This window comes from Ranitomeya imitator, chromosome 4 (genome assembly GCF_032444005.1).
Source record: "Ranitomeya imitator isolate aRanImi1 chromosome 4, aRanImi1.pri, whole genome shotgun sequence".
NCBI classification, from domain to species: Eukaryota; Metazoa; Chordata; class Amphibia; order Anura; family Dendrobatidae; genus Ranitomeya; species Ranitomeya imitator.
The window spans coordinates 137,308,545-137,330,667 of NC_091285.1; the positions used below are offsets into that span (position 1 = coordinate 137,308,545).

General features: G+C 42.3%; 1 protein-coding gene across 2 annotated transcripts in view; it reads left to right on the forward strand.

The window, feature by feature from the left end:
- RAD50 (RAD50 double strand break repair protein) overlaps positions 1-17,830 on the forward strand; it is a 214,321-nt gene extending 196,491 nt beyond the window's left edge. For both annotated transcript variants that reach the window (XM_069763946.1, XM_069763947.1), the window contains exons 24-26: positions 667-809; positions 16,306-16,439; positions 17,555-17,830. In XM_069763946.1, coding sequence (XP_069620047.1) covers positions 667-809; positions 16,306-16,439; positions 17,555-17,741 — 464 coding nt within the window. In that variant the 3' untranslated portion in view covers positions 17,742-17,830. The remainder of the gene's footprint in view (positions 1-666; positions 810-16,305; positions 16,440-17,554) is intronic.
- Positions 17,831-22,123: the final 4,293 nt, after the last annotated feature.

The following is a 22,123-nucleotide window of genomic DNA, read 5'->3' on the forward strand; positions in this document are numbered from 1 at the left end:
AATTACTTAAACAATTCAGAAGTCTCACTAGCTAAATGGGCCAACGGTGATGGAAGAATATAATCGACAGTCTGACGCTACTCCTCTGTACGCCACACTGTGCCTACACTAATGGCTAATGACAAAATATTTTGTTATGCTTTTTCCCCAAAAAGTAGCAATAGTTACAGCGATAACACAATAATGTATATAAGTACCTCACAGGGCACATAAACAAATACAATGCCTCCGTCCCACCAGGGCTGTGGAGTCCCAGTCGGTGTCCATCTTGGTGGAGTTGTAGTCAGTATCAAATGGGCAGACTCCTAAAATATATAATAAATTGGGTACAGTAGTTCAGTGCAGGATGTGCTGTAAATGTTTTCATAAGAATTTGGGAAAGTTATAAAATGTCCTATAAATGTCTGTTCTGTTCCCGATCTAAGGATCTTGGCTTTTAGTTGAGATGAATCTGTGCTTCACTTTATGTACATGATCCATAGTGAGGCAGATCTGTGGAGTCAGATTTGTGGCGTCTGAGTCAGAATTCACGGAAATTGAGGGGTCAATAAGGGATTCAATTTTATTTTTAGAGCCCAAAAAGTGTTCAACAACCATAACTAATGGTGTACAAAATGTTTTCCATTGAGGAAATATTTATTCTTGCCTTTCTTACCATTTGTTCAGACATAGAGTACATTGAGATCAGATCAGATGCTGATGAAACGGTGTCTGCTGCAGATAAAAGAAGAACTTACAACTACAGGGTTGTAATGATAAAAGGAGATACTGCATTGGACATGAGAGGACGCTGTAGTGCAGGCCAAAAGGTACGTTTTTGTTTTTTTTTAAGTTCTAAAAACTTTATTGAAAGTAGCATTTTTAATAAATCTATTTAAATATAAATGAAAATTGTATTAAACTACAATATTTTTGCACTGTCGAGCAAAAAAAAGTCTTTGTAAAAGTGTGTGCGTTTTATAGTCTGCCAGCGGCTTATTGTGATGGAGGAGAACACTGACGCAGTGTCCTTCCTGATCACTACCCTAAATCAGCTGATCAGTGCAGTGCAGGAATGATAACTGAGCTAGACCTGCAGGTATCATGAAAGGTCCTGCAACTAATCAGGACCTGTAAAGCACCACGCCAACATTTTCTTTTTTTATTGCAGCACTGGAATAGTGCCACTAATGTAAATTCGCTTAGTATTATACTTGCCATCCGCTGTCTTCTGCAGTTATGTGCGCCAGTCTAATCCTAAAGGATCGCTTCAGTGTCTAGTCTATGAGAGCCTTGCTTTGGCTTTTATAGGCTTGCATTGAGAGTTATTGACAGCTACCTCTGACTGATGGTCAGTCAAAATATGCTGTGACAAGGTGGCAGAGTGTACATATTGTGCGTGCTGTAAAGCTATGTGTGTATAATACACATGCAGCAAAGAACACGCCCTCATCATTTCCCGCCTTGACTACTGCAACATCCTTTTCTGTGGCCTCCCTGCTAACACCCTTGTACCTCTCCAGTCCATCCTTAACTCTGCTGCCCGACTAATCCATCTCTCTCCTCGCTACTCCTCCGCTTCCCCCCTCTGCAAATCTCTTCACTGGCTCCCATTCCCTCAGCGTATCCAGTTCAAATTGCTAATACTGACCTACAAAGCCATCCACAACCTGTCTCCTCCATATATCTCTGAACTAATCTCTCGATATCTTCCCTCACGTGACCTCCGGTCCTCCCAAGACCTCCTTCTCTCCTCCACACTTATTCGCTCCTCATCCAATCGCCTCCAAGACTTCTCCCGAATATCCCCCATCCTCTGGAACTCTCTGCCCCAACACGTCCGACTATCAACCACAGTCGGATCCTTCAGACGGAACCTGAAAACTCATCTCTTCAGGAAAGCCTACAGCCTGCACTGACACCGCTGCTGCCTCATCACCAACGAAGCTACCGCCTTACCAACACCGGAGCTACCGCCTCACCAACACCGGAGCTCCTGCAACCCTCAACCTACTGTCTCCTTCCCCATAATCCTGTAGAATGTAAGCCCGCAAGGACAGGGTCCTCGCCCCTCTGTATCAGTCCGTCATTGTTAGTTTGTTTACTGTATGTGATATTTGTAACTTGTATGTAACCCCTTCTCATGTACAGCACCATGGAATCAATGGTGCTATATAAATAAATAATAATAATAATAATAATAACACTAAGAGGAGAACCACTACCTCCCTATTTTATTCTAGTGCACGAACCTTAGTGTTGTTGATCCCTCCATTTTTTTTACACCACTAGTTAACCCCTTCACTTCTGTTTTTATTTTATTTATTTTTTCCATTTTCCTCTCCTTCTTCCAAGAGCCATAACTTTTTTTTTAGTTTTCTTTCCACATGCATATAAGGTCTTCTTTTATGCTGGATGAGTTGTACTTTTGAATGACCACATTCATTTTATTATATGAAAGTGGGAAAAATTCCAAGTGCACTGAAATGGCAATACAAAGTGCAATTTCACAAACTTTTGGGGGTTTCTTTATTTACTTTGTTCACTACACACTAAAACAGACCTGTCATTATTATTCTCCAGGTAAGCACAATTATGCAGATACAAAACATATCTTTTTTTTTATTATTTAAAGGGAACCTGTCAGCAGGATTGTGCACAGTAACCTACAAACAATGTCAGGTCGGCGCCGTTCTACTGATTACAATGATGCCTTGGGTGATGAAATCCGTCTTGTGGTTGTTTCTTAATCTTTATTTTCAGTTTTGTTTTAGAGATTCTCGTGCCCTAAGGTGGGGTTAGTGTATGTGGTGCTCTGAGTATATATTCATCATGCAGACTGCTGACACTGATCCCTCACTGACCTGCCCCTAGTTTGCATAATGAATACCTAACATTCTGAAGAAAGAGACAAAAAACGCTTCTGCAGGCAGCAGCCGGCCGTGGTATCTGCTCTGCAGCATAATCGCATGGTTAGTATGGCACTAATACATTTTCTTGATGTTATCCAGCTAGAGAGAAAACTGTCTGTAGGTGACTGTGCACAATCCTGCTGACAGGTTCCCTTTAAATGGTGGGAAAAAAATTGCTTGTGTCCTCATTTTCTGAGACCTGTAAAGGCCCCTTCACATTAAGCGACGCTGCAGCGATACCGACAACGATCCGGATCGCTGCAACGTCGCTGTTTGGTCGCTGGAGAGCTGTCACACAGACCGCTCTCCAGCGACCAACGATGCCGGTAACCAGGGTAAACATCGGGTAACTAAGCGCAGGGCCGCACTTAGTAACCCGATGTTTACCCTGGTTACCTTCCTAAAAGTAAAAAAAACAAACAGTACATACTTACCTAACGCTGTCTGTCCTCCAGCGCTGTGCTCTGCACTCCTCCTGTACTGTCTGTGTGAGCACAGCGGCCGGAAAGCAGAGCGGTGACGTCACCGCTCTGCTTTCCGGCTGACCGACGCTCACAGCCAGTGCAGGAGGAGTGCAGAGCACAGCGCCGAGGACAGACAGCGTTAGGTAAGTATGTACTGTTTGTTTTTTTTACTTTTAGGATGGTAACCAGGGTAAACATCGGGTTACTAAGCGCGGCCCTGCGCTTAGTTACCCGATGTTTACCCTGGTTACCAGTGAAGACATCGCTGGATCGGTGTCATACACGCCGATCCAGCGATGTCCACGGGAGATCCAGCGACGAAATAAAGTTCTGGACTTTCTTCAGCGACCAACGATCTCCCAGCAGGGGCCTGATCGTTGGTCGCTGTCACACATAACGATTTTATTAACGATATCGTTGCTACGTCACAAAAAGCAACGATATCGTTAACAATATCGTTATGTGTGAAGGTACCTTTACTCTTTCAATTTTGGGATATGGATCTGTGTGAGAGATTGTTTTTTGCACCCTGAATTGTTTTTACTGATACTATTTTAGGTTAGATATGACATTTTGATCGCCTTTTATTGCAATATTTCGGTGACCGACAAACCCCGTAATTCTGGCTTTACAATTGTTTTTTCTTGTTACATTGTTTACTAATCGGCTTAATTTACTTTACAATTTGACAGATTGGACTTTTATGAATTGAGTGATAGCAAATAGTGCAGGGGGATTACCGTATGTGTTGAACAGGTGACCAATTTTCTAAGTACGGTAACATAGTAACATAGTTAGTAAGGCCGAAAAAAGACATTTGTCCATCCAGTTCAGCCTATATTCCATCATAATAAATCCCCAGATCTACGTCCTTCTACAGAACCTAATTGTATGATACAATATTGTTCTGCTCCAGGAAGACATCCAGGCCTCTCTTGAACCCCTCGACTGAGTTCGCCATCACCACCTCCTCAGGCAAGCAATTCCAGATTCTCACTGCCCTAACAGTAAAGAATCCTCTTCTATGTTGGTGGAAAAACCTTCTCTCCTCCAGACGCAAAGAATGCCCCCTTGTGCCCGTCACCTTCCTTGGTATAAACAGATCCTCAGCGAGATATTTGTATTGTCCCCTTATATACTTATACATGGTTATTAGATCGCCCCTCAGTCGTCTTTTTTCTAGACTAAATAATCCTAATTTCGCTAATCTATCTGGGTATTGTAGTTCTCCCATCCCCTTTATTAATTTTGTTGCCCTCCTTTGTACTCTCTCTAGTTCCGGTAAATATATTTTTAAAGGTGCTACTGACATTAAATTCTCATTAGATGTCGGTAACAACCCATGCAATCTGTTGTGAATTCTGTTGTCGGGCTCCCTCCTGTGGTCATGAATGGTACTTCGGCTGGTTCTGTCCATGGACTTCCTCTGGTGGGTGTTTCTGAGTTTCCTTCCACAGGTGACGAGGTTGATTTGTTAGCTGGCTGCTCTATTTAACTCCACTTAGATCTTTGCTCCATGCCACCTGTCAATGTTCCAGTATTGGTCTAGTTCACTCCTGGATCGTTCTTGTGACCTTTCTTCCCAGCAGAAGCTAAGTTCCTGCTTGTATTTTCTTTGGTTTGCTATTTTTCTGTCCAGCTTGCTATTTTTATTGTTGTCTTGCTTGCTGGAAGCTCTGGGACGCAGAGGGAGCGCCTCCGCACCGTGAGTCGGTGCGGAGGGTCTTTTTGCGCCCTCTGCGTGGTCTTTTTGTAGTTTTTTGTGCTGACCGCAAAGCAACCTTTCCTATCCTCAGTCTGTTCAGTAAGTCGGCCTCACTTTGCTAAATCTATTTCATCTCTGTGTTTGTATTTTCATCTTTACTCACAGTCATTATATGTGGGGGCTGCCTTTTCCTTTGGGGAATTTCTCTAAAGCAAGGTAGGCTTTATTTTTCTATCTTCAGGGCTAGCTAGTTCCTTAGGCTGTGCCGAGTTGCATAGGGAGCGTTAGGAGCAATCCACGGCTATTTCTAGTGTGGTTGATAGGATTAGGGATTGCGGTCAGCAGAGTTCCCACGTCCCAGAGCTCGTCCTTTATTATCAGTAACTATCAGGTCATTCCGTGTGCTCTTAACCACCAGGTCCATTATTGTCCTGACCACCAGGTCATAACAGCAATCCACGCAGGCAAATAAATCAAACATAGATGTCCATAAATTATGTCTAATAATGAGAAATGTAAAAAAAAACGCGGAGACACCATCACATGTTTCTCAACGCAAGCAATAAATAGCCAGGTCTTTCACAGGGAAGGAACAACCACGGGAAGGGCAGCATCCAAAAAGGAAAACCACCTATGCCAAAACATGGTATCCATCCACAGACAGCTGTTTCGGGGTATTTGCCCCTCATCAGTGTGGAGTAGGAAACTGGCTATTAGGAGCAGTGCCTAGTAAAAGGACTATAAACATAAGGATGAATGACCTCGGGGAGATCAAAACATCCAACACCGCGGAGACACCATCGCGTGTTTCTCAACGCAAGCAATAAATAGCCAGGTCTTTCACCGGGAAGGAACAGCCACGGGAAGGGCAGCATCCAAAAAGGAAAACCACCTATGACAAAACATGGTATCCATCCACAGACAGCTGTTTCGGGGTATTTGCCCCTCATCATTGTGGAGTAGGAAACTGGCTATTAGGAGCAGTGCCTAGTAAAAGGACTGGTTGTTCCTTCCCGGTGAAAGACCTGGCTATTTATTGCTTGCGTTGAGAAACACGTGATGGTGTCTCCGCGGCTTTTCTACATGCATTTGCATATTTCCCATAAGGGATGAGGGCAGTGTTCTGGATCACTGCGTTGAGAAACACGTGATGGTGTCTCCGCGGTGTTGGATGTTTTGATCTCCCCGAGGTCATTCATCCTTATGTTTATAGTCCTTTTACTAGGCACTGATCCTAATAGCCAGTTTCCTACTCCACACTGATGAGGGGCAAATACCCCGAAACAGCTGTCTCTGGGTGGATACCATGTTTTGGCATAGGTGGTTTTCCTTTTTGGATGCTGTCCTTCCCGTGGTTGTTCCTTCCAGGTGAAAGACCTGGCTATTTATTGCTTGCATTGAGAAACACGTGATGGTGTCTCCGCGGCTTTTCTGCATGCATTTGCATATTTCCCATAAGGGATGGGGGCAGTGTTCTGGATCACTGCGTTGAGAAACACGTGATGGTGTCTCCGCGGTGTTGGATGTTTTGATCTCCCCAAGGTCATTCATCCTTATGTTTATAATAATGAGAAATGACTCAGGGGAAAAGTATTGAACACACTTACTGATATTTATTTAATACTTCATATAAATGACTTTGTTGGTGATGACCGCTCAGGTGATATTTTGGCCCATTCTTCCACACAAACACTCTACACATCCTGATGATTTCGTTTGCTCCTGCTATGAATTCTGAGTTTTAGATCATTCTGTAAGTTTTCTATTGGATTCAGGTCAGGTGATTGGCTAGGCCATTCAAGCAACTTTATTTTTTTTTCTCTGAAACCAAATGAGAGTTTCCTTGGCTGTGTTTTGGATCATTGTCTTGCTGAAATGTCCACCCTCGTTTTATATTCATCCTGGTAGATGGCAGCAGACTTTTATCAAGAATGTCTCGGTACATTCATCCTTCCTTCATTCATATGAAGATTGCCATTGCCGTATTCTAAAAAACAGTCCCACACCATGATGTTCCAACCTCTAAAGTTAACTGTTTATGTGGGGTTTTGGGGATGCAGTGCCTTTTGACTTCCAAAGATGTGTATTTTGGCATTCAAAGAGTAAAATTTTTGTTTCTTCTGACCAGACTATATTATCCCACTATTTCACATGCTTGTCTAAATATTACGCAAATTTTTTATGCTTGCCATTATCCGGCATGATGTCCAAAAACTGGCGTAGCATGCTTCAGCAGTCGAGGGGAGAATGGTGCTGCTTGAGGATGCTCTCCCCTCCATTCGCATCGACATTCAGAATCATTCCCAGGTGGTGGCAGCTCTCCTAGCCAATGTGGACGACCAGGAAAACCGCAAAAGGCGCAGCAATGTCCGGCTGGTTGACGTCCCAGAGAAAGTGGAGGGAAAGGTTCTTGATTTGTTTCTCGAAAAGTGGCTTTTGAAGATTTTCAGAATAGTATCTCTCCCCGTTGTTTGCAGTGAGTCCCTACGGGACGGGGCCCAGTGGAAAGGCCTCCTAGACCTATCCTGATTAAAATTCTTCACTTTAAGGATTGAGAGATAAACCCGAGGAAGGCACGTGATCTGCCAGATATTACTCTTGGAGACCAAAAAGTCTTAATTTTTTCCCTGATTTTTCAGTGGAAGTACAGCGAAAGGGGTCCTTGTTCCTTAACAGTAAAAGAAGAATGCTTGCACTGGGTCTAAAATACTCTGATTTACTCTGCCAAGTTGATACTTGTCATGCTGGATTCCACTATTTTTTTTTTAAACTCGAGAGATGCTTTGAGATGGCTGGATACACTTGGGCGTCAGATCCGGCATGAGAGGGTTGCGGAGGATTGTGGTTTTGAGGTTTGTTTTATCAAGTGTCAGTTGTTGATTTGCATTTACATATGTGTATAAGAAGTATTACACCTCTGGCTTTCTAATATTGCGGGCTGCCTGGTTGGGCTCCCGGCTCACTTGTAAAGTCATTATTCTTGGGGGTGGTGGGATTGTTATACAAAGTGGGGCTCAGTTCATGCCATGTGAGTTTCATTGAGTGCATTATCTCACTGGTCACACTCTGAAAGAAATGGTTGGCTTGGAGTATTCCATGGAGTATTCCATGCTCCAGCCCTTACATGTAGTGGTTTGTCTATGTTACTGGGGAAGCAGGGCGGGGAAGGGTCTTGTAGGATAATGTATTTAATAATAATAATAATCTTTATTTTTATATAGCGCTAACATATTCCGCAGCGCTTTACATTTTGCACACATTATCATCACTGTCCCCGATGGGGCTCACAATTTGTGTCACAAAATTTGACTGATTGTCTAAGAGTAACACTTATTTGAGTATGGATATGGTTTTATTGTAATACACACTGTGGGAGAGGGTGGGATGGTAGTTATTTGAATGTCATTGAATGAATATTTGGATTTTATAGACACTATTCCTGTATATGTACTGTATGACATAAAATAATGATTCTACTGTAACCTATGTTATTTGGCGTTCAACACGTTTTATTGATTTAAAAAAACAACTTTATATGCTCTTGAACATGCTTTTTGTCCAAAAATAGTCTTGCCTGGTGATTGTGCATACAGGCCATGGAGGTTTAGTGCATTACTTATATTTTTGAAACAATTGCACCTGCTGATTCCAAGTCTTTCTGTAGCTCTTCACAGGGGGTCCTTGGCATTTTGACAACTATTATTCTTTTCACTCCTCCTGTCTTGTCTGAAATCTTGCTGGGAGCATCTGGGCATGGCTAGTTTATGGTGAAATTATGTTATTTCCACTTCTGAATTATGGCCCCAACAGTGCTCACTGGAATCTTCAATAGTTAGAAATTCTTCTGTAACCAATGCCATCAGTATGATTTGCAACAATGAGGTTTCAAAAGATCTTGAGACAGCTCTCTGGTTTTACTCATCACAAGATGTTTCTTGTGTGGCACCTTGGTAATGTGACATTTTTGTAGGCCATCAGTTTTATTAGCTAATATAATTTTTCAGTAAGTGGCAGAATTGCTTTCCAAATAGATTTCAGCTGGTGTCATGATTATACATGGCGTTTTACACCTCTCTTTCCTCATGTGTTCAATACTTTTGCCCTCTGTAATTTCCCATTATTACCCATAGCCCTGTTTATATGCCCACAAGAGCAGGGTCCTCGCCCCTCTGTATCAGTCTGTAATTGTTAGTTTGCTTACTGTAAGCGATATCTGTATTTTGATGTAACTTCTTCTCATGTACAGCACCATGGAATGGTGCTATATAAATAAATAACTTAAGTTATGGACATCTATGGTTTTATTTCTTGCCTTTGTAGATAGGATGGATTGTTACCCACATCTGGTGACAATTTCATGTCAATAGCACCTTTATAAATATATTTACTTGTTGATGTATTCAATGCTTACTTTTTGAATGGGGCAAAAAGGGGAGAGATTTGGGCTTTTCTGTTTTTATTTGTTTTATGTTTTTTTGCAAACTTTTTTTTTACCGTATTAATAGTCTCCCTAGGGGACTTGAGGCTGTGGTCTTCTTATAGCAGTGCATCATCTGTAGGCTGGCTTTCACAGAAGAATCATCATTACAAGCATATCGGTCTGCAGGAGACACACGGCTGTCAGCTCAACCCATCAGCGCATGTAATGACACGCCCCACTGCCACCACATGTCCATTGTTACTGTCAGAGATTGACAGCAACATTTAACAGGTTAGCAGCAGCGGAGGGAGCTCTGCACTCCCCACTGCTATTAAAGTCACATGATGGTTGATTAAATCAGCCATCATCTGCCAGGAAACATGCAGGCTCAGTGTGCGAGGACACATCAAACTCAGTGAACAGAACGTCATATGTCAGTGAGGGTATGTGCACACGTCAGGATTTTTAGCGTTTTTTTTTTCGGAATTTCGCTATAAAAATGCTATAATTCCGCATTAAAGCGCTAAAATTATGCATCCTATCATTTAGAATGCTGTTATGACCTGGTGGTGAGGACAACAATGGACCTGGTGGTTAAGAGCACACGGAATGACCTGATAGTTACCAATAATATAGGACAAGCTCTGAGACGTGGGAACTCTGCTGACCGCAATCCCTAATCCTATCACACACACTAGAAATAGCCGTGGAGCGCTCCTGACGCTCCCTAGGCGCCTCGTCACAGCCTAAGGAACTAGCTAGCCCTAAAGATAGAAAAATAAAGCCTACCTTGCCTCAGAGAAATTCCCCAAAGGAACAGGCAGCCCCCCACATATAATGACTGTGAGTAAAGATGAAAATTACAAACACAGAGATGAAATAGATTTAGCAAAGTGAGGCCTGACTTACTGAACAGACAGAGGATAGGAAAGGTAACTTTGCGGTCGGCACAAAAAACTACAAAAAGACCACGCAGAGGGCGCAAAAAGACCCTCGCACCGACTCACGGTGCGGAGGCGCTTCTTCTGCGTCCCAGAGCTTCCAGCAAGCAAGACAAAAATCAAAATAGCAAGCTGGACAGAAAAAATAGCAGAGAAAAACAAGCAGGAACTTATCTTCTGCTGGGAAGACAGGTCACAAGAACGATCCAGGAGCGAACCAGACCAATACTGGAACATTGCCAGGTGGCATGGAGCAAAGATCTAGGTGGAGTTAAATAGAGCAGCCAGCTAACGAATTAACCTCGTCACCTGTGGAAGGAACCTCAGAAGCCGCAGCCCCACTCACAACCACCAGAGGAAGCCCATGGACAGAACCAGCCGAAGTACCATTCATGACCACAGGAGGGAGCTTAACAACAGAATTCAAAACAGTACCCCCCCTTGAGGAGGGGTCACCGAACCGTCACCAGAGCCCCCAGGACGAGCCAAATGAAAGGCACGAACCAGATCGGCAGCATGAACATCAGAGGCAAAGACCCAGGAATTATCTTCCTGACCATAACCCTTCCACTTGACCAGGTACTGGAGTTTCCGTCTTGAAATACGAGAATCCAAAATCTTCTCCACCACATACTCCAACTTCCCCTCAACCAACACCGGGGCAGGAGGATCAACGGATGGAACCACAGGCGCCACGTATCTCCGCAACAACGACCTATGGAATACATTATGGATGGCAAAAGAAGCTGGAAGGGTCAAACGAAATGACACAGGATTGAGAACCTCAGAAATCTTATACGGACCAATGAAACGAGGCTTAAACTTAAAAGAGGAAACCTTCATAGGAACATAGCGAGACGACAACCAAACCAAATCCCCAACACGAAGTCGGGGACCCACACAGCGCCGGCGGTTAGCGAAACGTTGAGCCTTCTCCTGGGACAATGTCAAATTGTCCTCCACATGAGTCCAAATCTGCTGCAACCTATCCACCACAGTATCTACACCAGGACAGTCCGAAGACTCAACCTGCCCTGAAGAAAAAAGTGGATGGAAACCAGAATTGCAGAAAAACGGCAAAACCAAAGTAGCCGAGCTGGCCCGATTATTAAGGGCGAACTCAGCCAAAGGCAAAAAGGACACCCAATCATCCTGATCAGCAGAAACAAAGCATCTCAGATATGTTTCCAAAGTCTGATTAGTACGTTCGGTTTGGCCATTTGTCTGAGGATGGAAAGCCGAGGAAAAAGACAAATCAATGCCCATCCTAGCACAAAAGGATCGCCAAAACCTCGAAACAAACTGGGAACCTCTGTCCGAAACGATGTTCTCCGGAATGCCATGTAAACGAACCACATGCTGGAAAAACAACGGCACCAAATCAGAGGAGGAAGGCAATTTAGACAAGGGTACCAAATGGACCATCTTAGAGAAGCGATCACAAACCACCCAAATGACCGACATCTTTTGAGAGACAGGGAGATCCGAAATAAAATCAATAGAAATATGCGTCCAGGGCCTCTTCGGGACCGGCAAGGGCAAAAGCAACCCACTGGCATGAGAACAGCAGGGCTGAGCCCGAGCACAAGTCCCACAGGACTGCACAAAAGAACGCACATCCCGCGACAAAGACGACCACCAAAAGGATCTAGCCACCAAATCTCTGGTACCAAAGATTCCAGGATGACCAGCCAACACCGAACAATGAACCTCAGAGATAACTCTACTAGTCCATTTATCAGGGACAAACAGTTTCTCCGCTGGGCAACGGTCAGGTCTATCAGCCTGAAATTTTTGCAGCACCCGCCGCAAATCAGGGGAGATGGCAGACAAAATTACCCCCTCTTTGAGAATACCCGCCGGCTCAGGAACACCCGGAGAGTCGGGCACAAAACTCCTTGACAGGGCATCAGCCTTCACATTCTTAGAGCCCGGAAGGTACGAAACCACAAAATCAAAACGGGAGAAAAATAGCGACCAACGAGCCTGTCTAGGATTCAACCGTTTGGCAGACTCGAGATAAGTCAAATTCTTGTGATCCGTCAAGACCACCACGCGATGCTTGGCTCCTTCAAGCCAATGACGCCACTCCTCGAATGCCCACTTCATGGCCAACAACTCTCAATTGCCAACATCATAATTGCGCTCAGCAGGCAAAAACTTTCTAGAAAAGAAGGCACATGGTTTCATCACCGAGCCATCAAAACTTCTTTGCGACAAAACAGCTCCTGCTCCAATCTCAGAAGCATCAACCTCAACCTGAAACGGGAGCGAAACATCTGGCTGGCACAACACAGGGGCAGAAGAAAAACGACGCTTCAACTCCTGAAAAGCTTCCACAGCCGCAGAAGACCAATTGACCACATCAGCACCCTTCTTGATCAAGTCAGTCAACGGTTTAGCAACACTAGAAAAATTACTGATGAAGCGACGATAAAAATTAGCAAAGCCCAGGAACTTTTGCAGACTCTTCACAGATGTCGGCTGAGTCCAATCATAAATGGCCTGGACTTTAACAGGGTCCATCTCGATAGTAGAAGGGGAAAAAATGAAACCCAAAAATGAAACCTTCTGAACTCCAAAGAGACACTTAGACCCCTTCACAAACAAAGAATTAGCACGAAGGACCTGGAACACCATTCTGACCTGCTTCACGTGAGACTCCCAATCATCCGAGAAGACCAAAATATCATCCAAATATACAATCAGGAATTTATCCAGGTACTCTCGGAAGATGTCATGCATAATGGACTGAAATACTGATGGAGCATTGGAAAGCCCGAATGGCATAACCAGGTACTCAAAATGGCCCTCGGGCGTATTAAATGCTGTTTTCCATTCATCGCCCTGTTTAATACGCACAAGATTATACGCACCACGAAGATCTATCTTGGTGAACCAACTAGCCCCCTTAATCCAAGCAAATAAATCAGACAGCAGCGGCAAAGGGTACTGAAATTTGACTGTGATCTTATTAAGAAGGCGGTAATCAATACAAGGTCTCAAAGAACCATCCTTCTTGGCCACAAAAAAGAACCCTGCTCCCAATGGTGACGACGACGGGCGAATATGACCCTTCTCCAAGGATTCCTTTATATAACTCCGCATAGCGGCGTGTTCTGGCACAGATAAATTGAACAGTCGGCCCTTAGGAAACTTACTACCAGGAATCAAAGTGATAGCACAATCGCAATCCCTATGAGGAGGTAGGGCACTGGATTTGGGCTCATCAAATACATCCCGGTAATCCGACAAAAACTCCGGGACTTCAAAAGGGGTGGATGGCGAAATAGACAAAAATGGAACATCACCATGTACCCCCTGACAACCCCAGCTGGACACAGACATAGATTTCCAATCCAATACTGGATTATGGACCTGTAGCCATGGCAACCCCAAAACGACCACATCATGCAGATTATGCAACACCAAAAAGCGAATATCCTCCTGATGTGCAGGAGCCATGCACATGGTCAATTGGGTCCAGTACTGGGGCTTATTCTTGGCCAAAGGCATAGCATCAATTCCTCTCAATGGAATAGGATACTGCAAGGGCTCCAAGAAAAAACCACAGCGCCTAGCAAACTCCAAGTCCATCAAATTCAGGGCAGCGCCTGAATCCACAAATGCCATAACAGAATAGGATGACAAAGAGCAAATCAGAGTAACGAACAAAAGAAATTTCGACACTACCGTACCAATGGTGGCAGACCTAGCGAAACGCCTAGTGCGCTTAGGACAATCGGAGATAGCATGAGTGGAATCACCACAGTAAAAACACAGCCCATTCCAACGTCTGTGCTCTTGCCGTTCAGCTCTGGTCAAAGTCCTATCACATTGCATAGGCTCAGGTCTATGCTCAGATAATACCGCCAAATGGTGCACAACTTTACGCTCACGCAAGCGTCGATCGATCTGAATGGCCAAAAACATAGACTCATTCAGACCAGCAGGCATGGGAAATCCCACCATGACATCCTTAAGGGCTTCAGAGAGACCCTTTCTGAAAATTGCTGCCAGCGCACATTCATTCCACTGAGTGAGTACAGACCACTTCCTAAACTTCTGACAATATATCTCTACCTCATCCTGACCCTGAAACAGAGCCAGCAAGATTTTCTCTGCCTGATCCACTGAATTTGGTTCATCATAAAGCAATCCAAGCGCCAGAAAAAACGCATCAACATCACGCAATGCCGGATCTCCTGGCGCAAGGGAAAATGCCCAGTCTTGAGGGTCGCCACGTAACAAAGAAATAATGATTTTCACTTGTTGAACAGGGTCACCTGAGGAGCGAGGTTTCAAAGCAAGAAACAATTTACAATTATTTTTGAAATTCAGAAACTTAGATCTATCCCCAAAAAACAAATCAGGAATTGGAATCCTAGGCTCTAACATCGGATTCTGAACCAAAAAATCTTGAATGTTTTGTACCCTTGCAGTGAGATTGAATGTCCATGTCTACACCTGTGTTCTGAACCACCCAGAGGTAAAGGGGAAAAGAGAGACAAAACACACTGCAAAGAAAAAAAAATGGTCTCAGAACTTCTCTTATCCCTCTATTGAGATGCAATAGTACTTTGGTTGAGGGGTCCACCTGTACTGTTATGACCTGGTGGTGAGGACAACAATGGACCTGGTGGTTAAGAGCACACGGAATGACCTGATAGTTACCAATAATACAGGACAAGCTCTGAGACGTGGGAACTCTGCTGACCGCAATCCCTAATCCTATCACACACACTAGAAATAGCCGTGGAGCGCTCCTGACGCTCCCTAGGCGCCTCGTCACAGCCTAAGGAACTAGCTAGCCCTAAAGATATAAAAATAAAGCCTACCTTGCCTCAGAGAAATTCCCCAAAGGAACAGGCAGCCCCCCACATATAATGACTGTGAGTAAAGATGAAAATTACAAACACAGAGATGAAATAGATTTAGCAAAGTGAGGCCCGACTTACTGAACAGACAGAGGATAGGAAAGGTAACTTTGCGGTCAGCACAAAAAACTACAAAAAGACCACGCAGAGGGCGCAAAAAGACCCTCCGCACCGACTCACGGTGCGGAGGCGCTTCCTCTGCGTCCCAGAGCTTCCAGCAAGCAAGACAAAAATCAAAATAGCAAGCTGGACAGAAAAAATGGCAAACAGAGAAAAACAAGCAGGAACTTAGCTTCTGCTGGGAAGACAGGTCACAAGAACGATCCAGGAGCGAACCAGACCAATACTGGAACATTGCCAGGTGGCATGGAGCAAAGATCTAGGTGGAGTTAAATAGAGCAGCCAGCTAACGAATTAACCTCGTTACCTGTGGAAGGAACCTCAGAAGCCGCAGCCCCACTCACAACCACCAGAGGAAGCCCATGGACAGAACCAGCCGAAGTACCATTCATGACCACAGGAGGGAGCTTAACAACAGAATTCACAACAGAATGCATTCCGGATTTTTTGTACAGATGTAAGTGGTTTTTTCCCAAAAAAAAAAACCGCTTACCGCTAAAAATCCGGACATGCTCTATCTTTTTCCGGAATTTTTGTGGATTTCTAAGCCAAAATGACATTCCGGGAAAAAAAAAAAATCCGCAAAAAATTCGTGCAAAATCCGCGCAAAAAACGCGCAATTTCCGCGAAAAAACCGCGGATTTCTGGCAGAAATCTCAGGATTTGGTCAGGAAAAAATCCTGACGTGTGCACATACCCTGAGGGTTTAATTAGTTGCAAATTTGTTTTTCCAATTTTCTTCTTTAAGCATTGGATGCCTCTTATAGTAAGGTGCTTTTTATAGTGCAAAAATTATAGCAACTAGTAAAATATTGGACATGTGGTAGTCATATCATTTACTAAAATAACTGCAATAAACTTTAATACATTCAAATTCTATCTTTCAGGTTCTGGCCTCTCTCATTATTCGTTTGGCACTGGCAGAGACATTTTGCCTGAACTGTGGAATACTTGCTCTAGATGAACCTACTACTAATTTAGATCGTGAAAATATAGAGTCTCTGGCCCACGCATTGGTTGAGTAAGTTGATTATTTGCTAACTCATTCTTATCTAGTTAAAAAACTGCATCCAGTTGTACTTAATTATTCGAAAATTGCTTAACCTGTTTTCACAAGTGGACATAAATATACTAAGGGTAAGTTCACACTCGGCGCTTTTACAGCATTTTTTTTTTTATGCTTTAATTTTGTTGGCAGATTTTCCGCTGCATTTTACAGCACCATTTATGTCTGAGATTTCAGAAATCTCATGCACACACATTATTTTTTTGTTATAAGTATTTTGTGCTTTGCATGGTTTTTTTTGCACAATAGAGTATGTCACTTCATTCAAGTTTTTTCTGAAAAAACAATGAAAATCCACAGCAAAAATGCAGGTATCAGGTTCTCAGAAAGAGGTCAGAGAGAATAAAAATCTTTAGGTTTATTAATCAAAATATTAAAAAATTGTATCAGATCAGAGAAACACAAAAAGCAGGATTATTCAGGGGTAATAATTTGAGGAGTATAGCACTATTGGACTTTATTTATAGCGTCTGCTACATAAAGTTAATATGTAGCATAGTTTGTCTGGCAAAAAAACAAGCCTTCATACAGCTTTATCTATGGAAAGATCAGAGCTTTCTAGGTATCAGAAAATAGTAACAAAAGATGAAAAATTGTATAAAAAAAAATAAGTTTCTTGTTCAAGAGAAGCAATTCCCACCCCACCCCAAAGTATGAATTTGGTATTGTTCTAATCATATCAACCACAGAGTAAAGATTATAAATATTACGTCAATTATACCTAACGCTAAATGGATAGGAGAGAGAAAAATATAGAATTACTTCTTTTTGTATGTTTTGCCTCCCAAAGAATGGTGAACAAAAAATAGTGATCAAAAAGTTGCATGTTTCACAAAATGGCTAAAATGAAAACTACAGCTTGTCACTCAAAACAATTGGCTTTTTTAGTGTTTTGGGGGCAGCACTGTGACATTTAATAGAGAATTTACAATATCTCTAAACATATTATACAAATTCTGTAGAGAAGAAGGCATTTAACAGTTCCCTATTTAAGTGGTTCTTTTTTAAACTGTACTAAACTGTAAAAATGAGCAACATTTTGTTGAATTTAAATTTGGTTGTACCTACAGGATAATTAAAAGTCGATCAAGGCAACGGAATTTCCAGCTTCTTGTAATCACACATGACGAAGATTTTGTAGAGCTGCTGGGACGCTCTGAATATGTTGAACATTTCTACAGGATTAAAAAGAATATGGATCAATGTTCGGAGATCATGAAATGCAGTATCAACTCCTTGGGAAATTATGTTTACTAAATATTGCTTTTTGTCACATTTAGTAACACATTCCACTTTGTTTTGAAGTTTTTGAGCTTGTATTTCAAAAATTAAATAATGAAAATTTACCATACCGAGCCTGCAGTATGATTAACCACACTGTCTCCCCACATGTCCATCAAATTTTCCCCCTATTTGCATTGTGCTAATATTGTCATGATATACAGTTATGTGCAAAATAATAATAGTATGTTTAACCCCTTAAGCCCCAAGGGTGGTTTGCACGTTGATGACCGGGCCAATTTTTACAATTCTGACCACTGTCCCGTTATGAGGTTATAACTCTGGAACGCTTCAAGGGATCCTGATGATTCTGACATTGTTTTCTTGTGACATATTGTACTTCATGATAGTGTAAAATTTCTTCGATAAGAATTGCGTTTATTTGTGAAAAAAATGGAAATTTGGCGAAAAATTTTTAAATTTCGCAATTTTCCAACTTTGAATTTTTATGCCCTTAAATCACAGAGATATGTCACACAAAATGCTTAATGACTAACATTTCCCACATGTATACTTTATATCTGCACAATTTTGTAACCAACATTTTTTTTTGTTAGGGAGTTAAAAGGGTTAAAAGTTGACCAGCAATTTCTCATTTTTACAACACCATTTTTTTTAGGGACCACATCTTATTTGAAGTCATTTTGACGGGTCTATATGATAGAAAATAACCAAGTGTGACACCATTCTAAAAACTGCACCCCTCAAGGTGCTCAAAACCACAGTTAAGAAGTTTATTAACCCTTCAGGTGTTTCACAGGAATTTTTGGAATGTTCAAATAAAAATGAACATTTAACTTTTTTCACACAAAATTGACTTCAGCTCCAATTTGATTTATTTTACCAAGGGTAACAGGAGAAAATGGACCCCAAAAGTTGTTGTACAATTTGTCCTGCGTACGCCGATACCATATGTGTGGGGGTAAACCACTGTTTGGGCGCATGGCAGAGCCCCCAAGGTGAAGAAGCGCTGTTTGACTTTTCAATGCAAAATTGACAGGAATTGAGATGGGACACCATGTTGCGTTTGGAGAGCCACTGGTGTGCCTAAACATTGAAACCCCTCACAAGTGACACCATTTTAAAAAGTAGATCCCCTAAGGAACTTATCTAGATGTGTTGTGAGAGCTTTAAACCCCCAAGTGTTTCACTACAGTTTATAACGCAGAGCCGTGAAGATAAAAATTATTTTTTCCAACAAAAATTATTTTTTAGCCCCCAGTTTTGTATTTTCACAAGGGTAACAGGAGAAATTGGACCCCAAAAGTTGTTGTCCAATTTGTCCTGAGTAAGCTGATACCCCATATGTGGGGGGAACCACCGTTTGGGCACATGGCAGAGCTCGGAAGGGAAGGAGCGCCATTTGGAATGCAGACTTAGATGGATTGGTCGGCAGGCGTCACATTGCGTTTGCAGAGCTCATAATGTAGCTAAACAGTAGAAACCCCCCACAAGTGACCCAATATTGGAAACTAGACCCCCCAAGGAACTTATCTAGATGTGTTGTGAGAACTTTGAACCCCCAAGTATTTCACTACAGTTTATAACGCAGAGCCGTGAACATAAAAAAAAGATTTCCACAAAAATGGTTTTTTAGCCCCCCCAAATTTTTATTTTCCCAAGGGTAACAAGAGAAATTGGATCCCAAAAGTTGTCCAATTTGTCCTGAGTACGCTGATATCCCATATGTTGGGGTAAACCCCTGTTTGGGCGCACGGGAGAGCTCGGAAGGGAAGGAGCACTGATTTACTTTTTCAACGCAGAATTGCTGGCATTGAGATGGGACGCCATGTCGCGTTTGGAGAGCCCCTGATGTGCCTAAACAGTGGAAACCCCCAATTCTAACTGAAACCCTAGCCCTAACCCTAATGGGAAAATGGAAATAAATACATTTTTTTAACTTTATGATTTTTCCCTATGATTTTTCCCTAACTAAGGGGGTGATGAAGGGGGGTTTGATTTACTTTTATAGCGGGTTTTTTAGCGGATTTTTATGATTGGCAGCCGTCACAGACTAAAAGACGCTTTTTATTGCAAAAAAATAGTTTTTGCGTCTCCACATTTTGAGAGCTATAATTTATCCATATTTTGGTCCACAGAGTCATGTGAGGTCTTGTTTTTTGTGGGACGAGTTGATGTTTTTAAGTCTACAGTCCAGAAATATTGCAATCGCACAACCGTTATACGTTAGACCCTTTCTGCTTCAGGGGTATTAAATGCCACACCGTATAAGCCTTTAGTCACAATAGAAAAAAGGTAATCGCTATACAAGCTCCACCTGGGTGCTGCTTCATGAAAAAAACAATTAGTATAAGGATATCCAGAGCAAGAAAAGTAACAGCGCACTCACCGGTGTTGAGCAAAAAGCGATTTATTCACATGCAATCATGCGGTGCAGGGAGAGTGGTTAACACATGCGGATGACAGCTGTTTCGTGCTGCAAGCACTTCAACAGATCCAGTGACGAATGGGGGGGAGGTGGGCCTTTTGGCTACAGAACCTCAGAGCCCTTCCCTCTTCCTCCCACGTCATAATGGACAGGTGACCACTATACGGAGGACAACAGGTGAGACAATTTAAAAGATGAATAAAAACAATAACATATAGCAAACAATATCGATATAGGAGGAATGAATCATAATTATATTTACACAGGATTTTCTACAAAAAAACGGACATGTCTATTTTTTCGTTGAACCCTATTGGTCCAGACGCGTTCGCCTTTATAATCCACTTCGCTTCATTACGTAACAGCATATGATTTAAGTTACCTCCGTCCTGTGGCAGGGAGATTTTTTCTATTCCCGCAAATCGGAGTATTTGAGCATCACCCCCATGTCGTTCATTTATATGTTTTATTAAGCGGGGGACTCCTTTTCCTGTTCGTATTGAATTTAAATGCTCTCTGAAGCGTATAAACATAGGGCGAATTGTTTTTCCGATATAGAAGAAGCCGCAAGGACAGTATAGAATATAAACTACATGGGTTGTTCTACACGAGATAAAATCGCGTATTACATGCGTTATTGAGCCGATTTTTAATAAAGCACCTGTTAGATGGTAGCTACAATAATTACAATGCCCACATCGGAAATTACCTTTTGGGGCTGCAGTTTGCAGCCAAATATTACGAGAGGAGGTTATTCGATTGCGAACTATCAGATCTCCTATATTCTTACTGCGGCGACAGGCAAACAAGGGACCTCTTTCTGTCATTTCTTTTAACGCAGGGTCTTGGCAGAGAATTTGCCAGTTTTTACGGATTGCTGTTCTAATTTGTGTATCCATTGGCCCATATTTGAAACAGAAAACGAATTTTTTATCTTTTTTTGATCCCTTTTTCGTTTTATTGGGATTATCGTCCTTTGCCTGTTCCAATGCTGAGTTAAGAACAGATTCAGGGTATCCTCTACTCCTAAATCTTTCATAAAGTTCCTGGGACTGTCTATGGAAACCCGTGGTGCTACTGTTTATTCTCTTTACCCGTAGAAATTGGCTATAAGGTAGGGCTTTTTTCACGTATGAAGGGTGGGCACTATTGAAATGCAACAGAGAATTGCAGGAGGAAGATTTACGGTGCACTTCTGTGCATAAGTGTCCTTCAATTATTTTCAACTCCACGTCCAGAAATGTCAATTCTGAACCCCCAAATTGATGAGTGAACTGCATGTTCATGGTGTTTGACTGCCCCAGGTACTCCACGAAATTCGTGAAGGAGACCTGGTCACCGTCCCACACCACGAACATGTCATCCATGAATCTGACATAAAGTTTTAAATACTATTTCTTTCATCGGCGAAGGCCTCGCATTTATCTTGAAAAATAATACCTTCAAATTTGATAACACCTGGTACAGACAGGTGGAGGGTACGGCCATGGGTACACCTGTCTCGTGTACCCTGGCAAACCTCTTCCTGTCTGTACTTGAAGAAAGAGATATATATATATACATATATATATATATATTCTTCAAAGAACCCATATCTAAAACACATAAAACTTTGTCAGATTCGTGGATGACATGTTCGTGGTGTGGGACGGTGACCAGGTCTCCTTCACGAATTTCGTGGAGTACCTGGGGCAGTCAAACACCATGAACATGCAGCGATACCTCATTTATATCTTTTTTTTTTATGTTTTGGCGCTTTTATACGTTAAAACCTTTTTTTTTTTTAGAAAAAATAATTATTTTTGCATCGCTTTATTCTGAGGACTATAACCTTTTTATTTTTTCGCTGATGATGCTGTATCGTGGCTCGTTTTTTGCGGGACAAGATGACGTTTTCAGCGGTACCATGGTTATTTATATCCGTCTTTTTCTTCGCTTGTTATTCCACTTTTTGTTTGGCGCAATGATA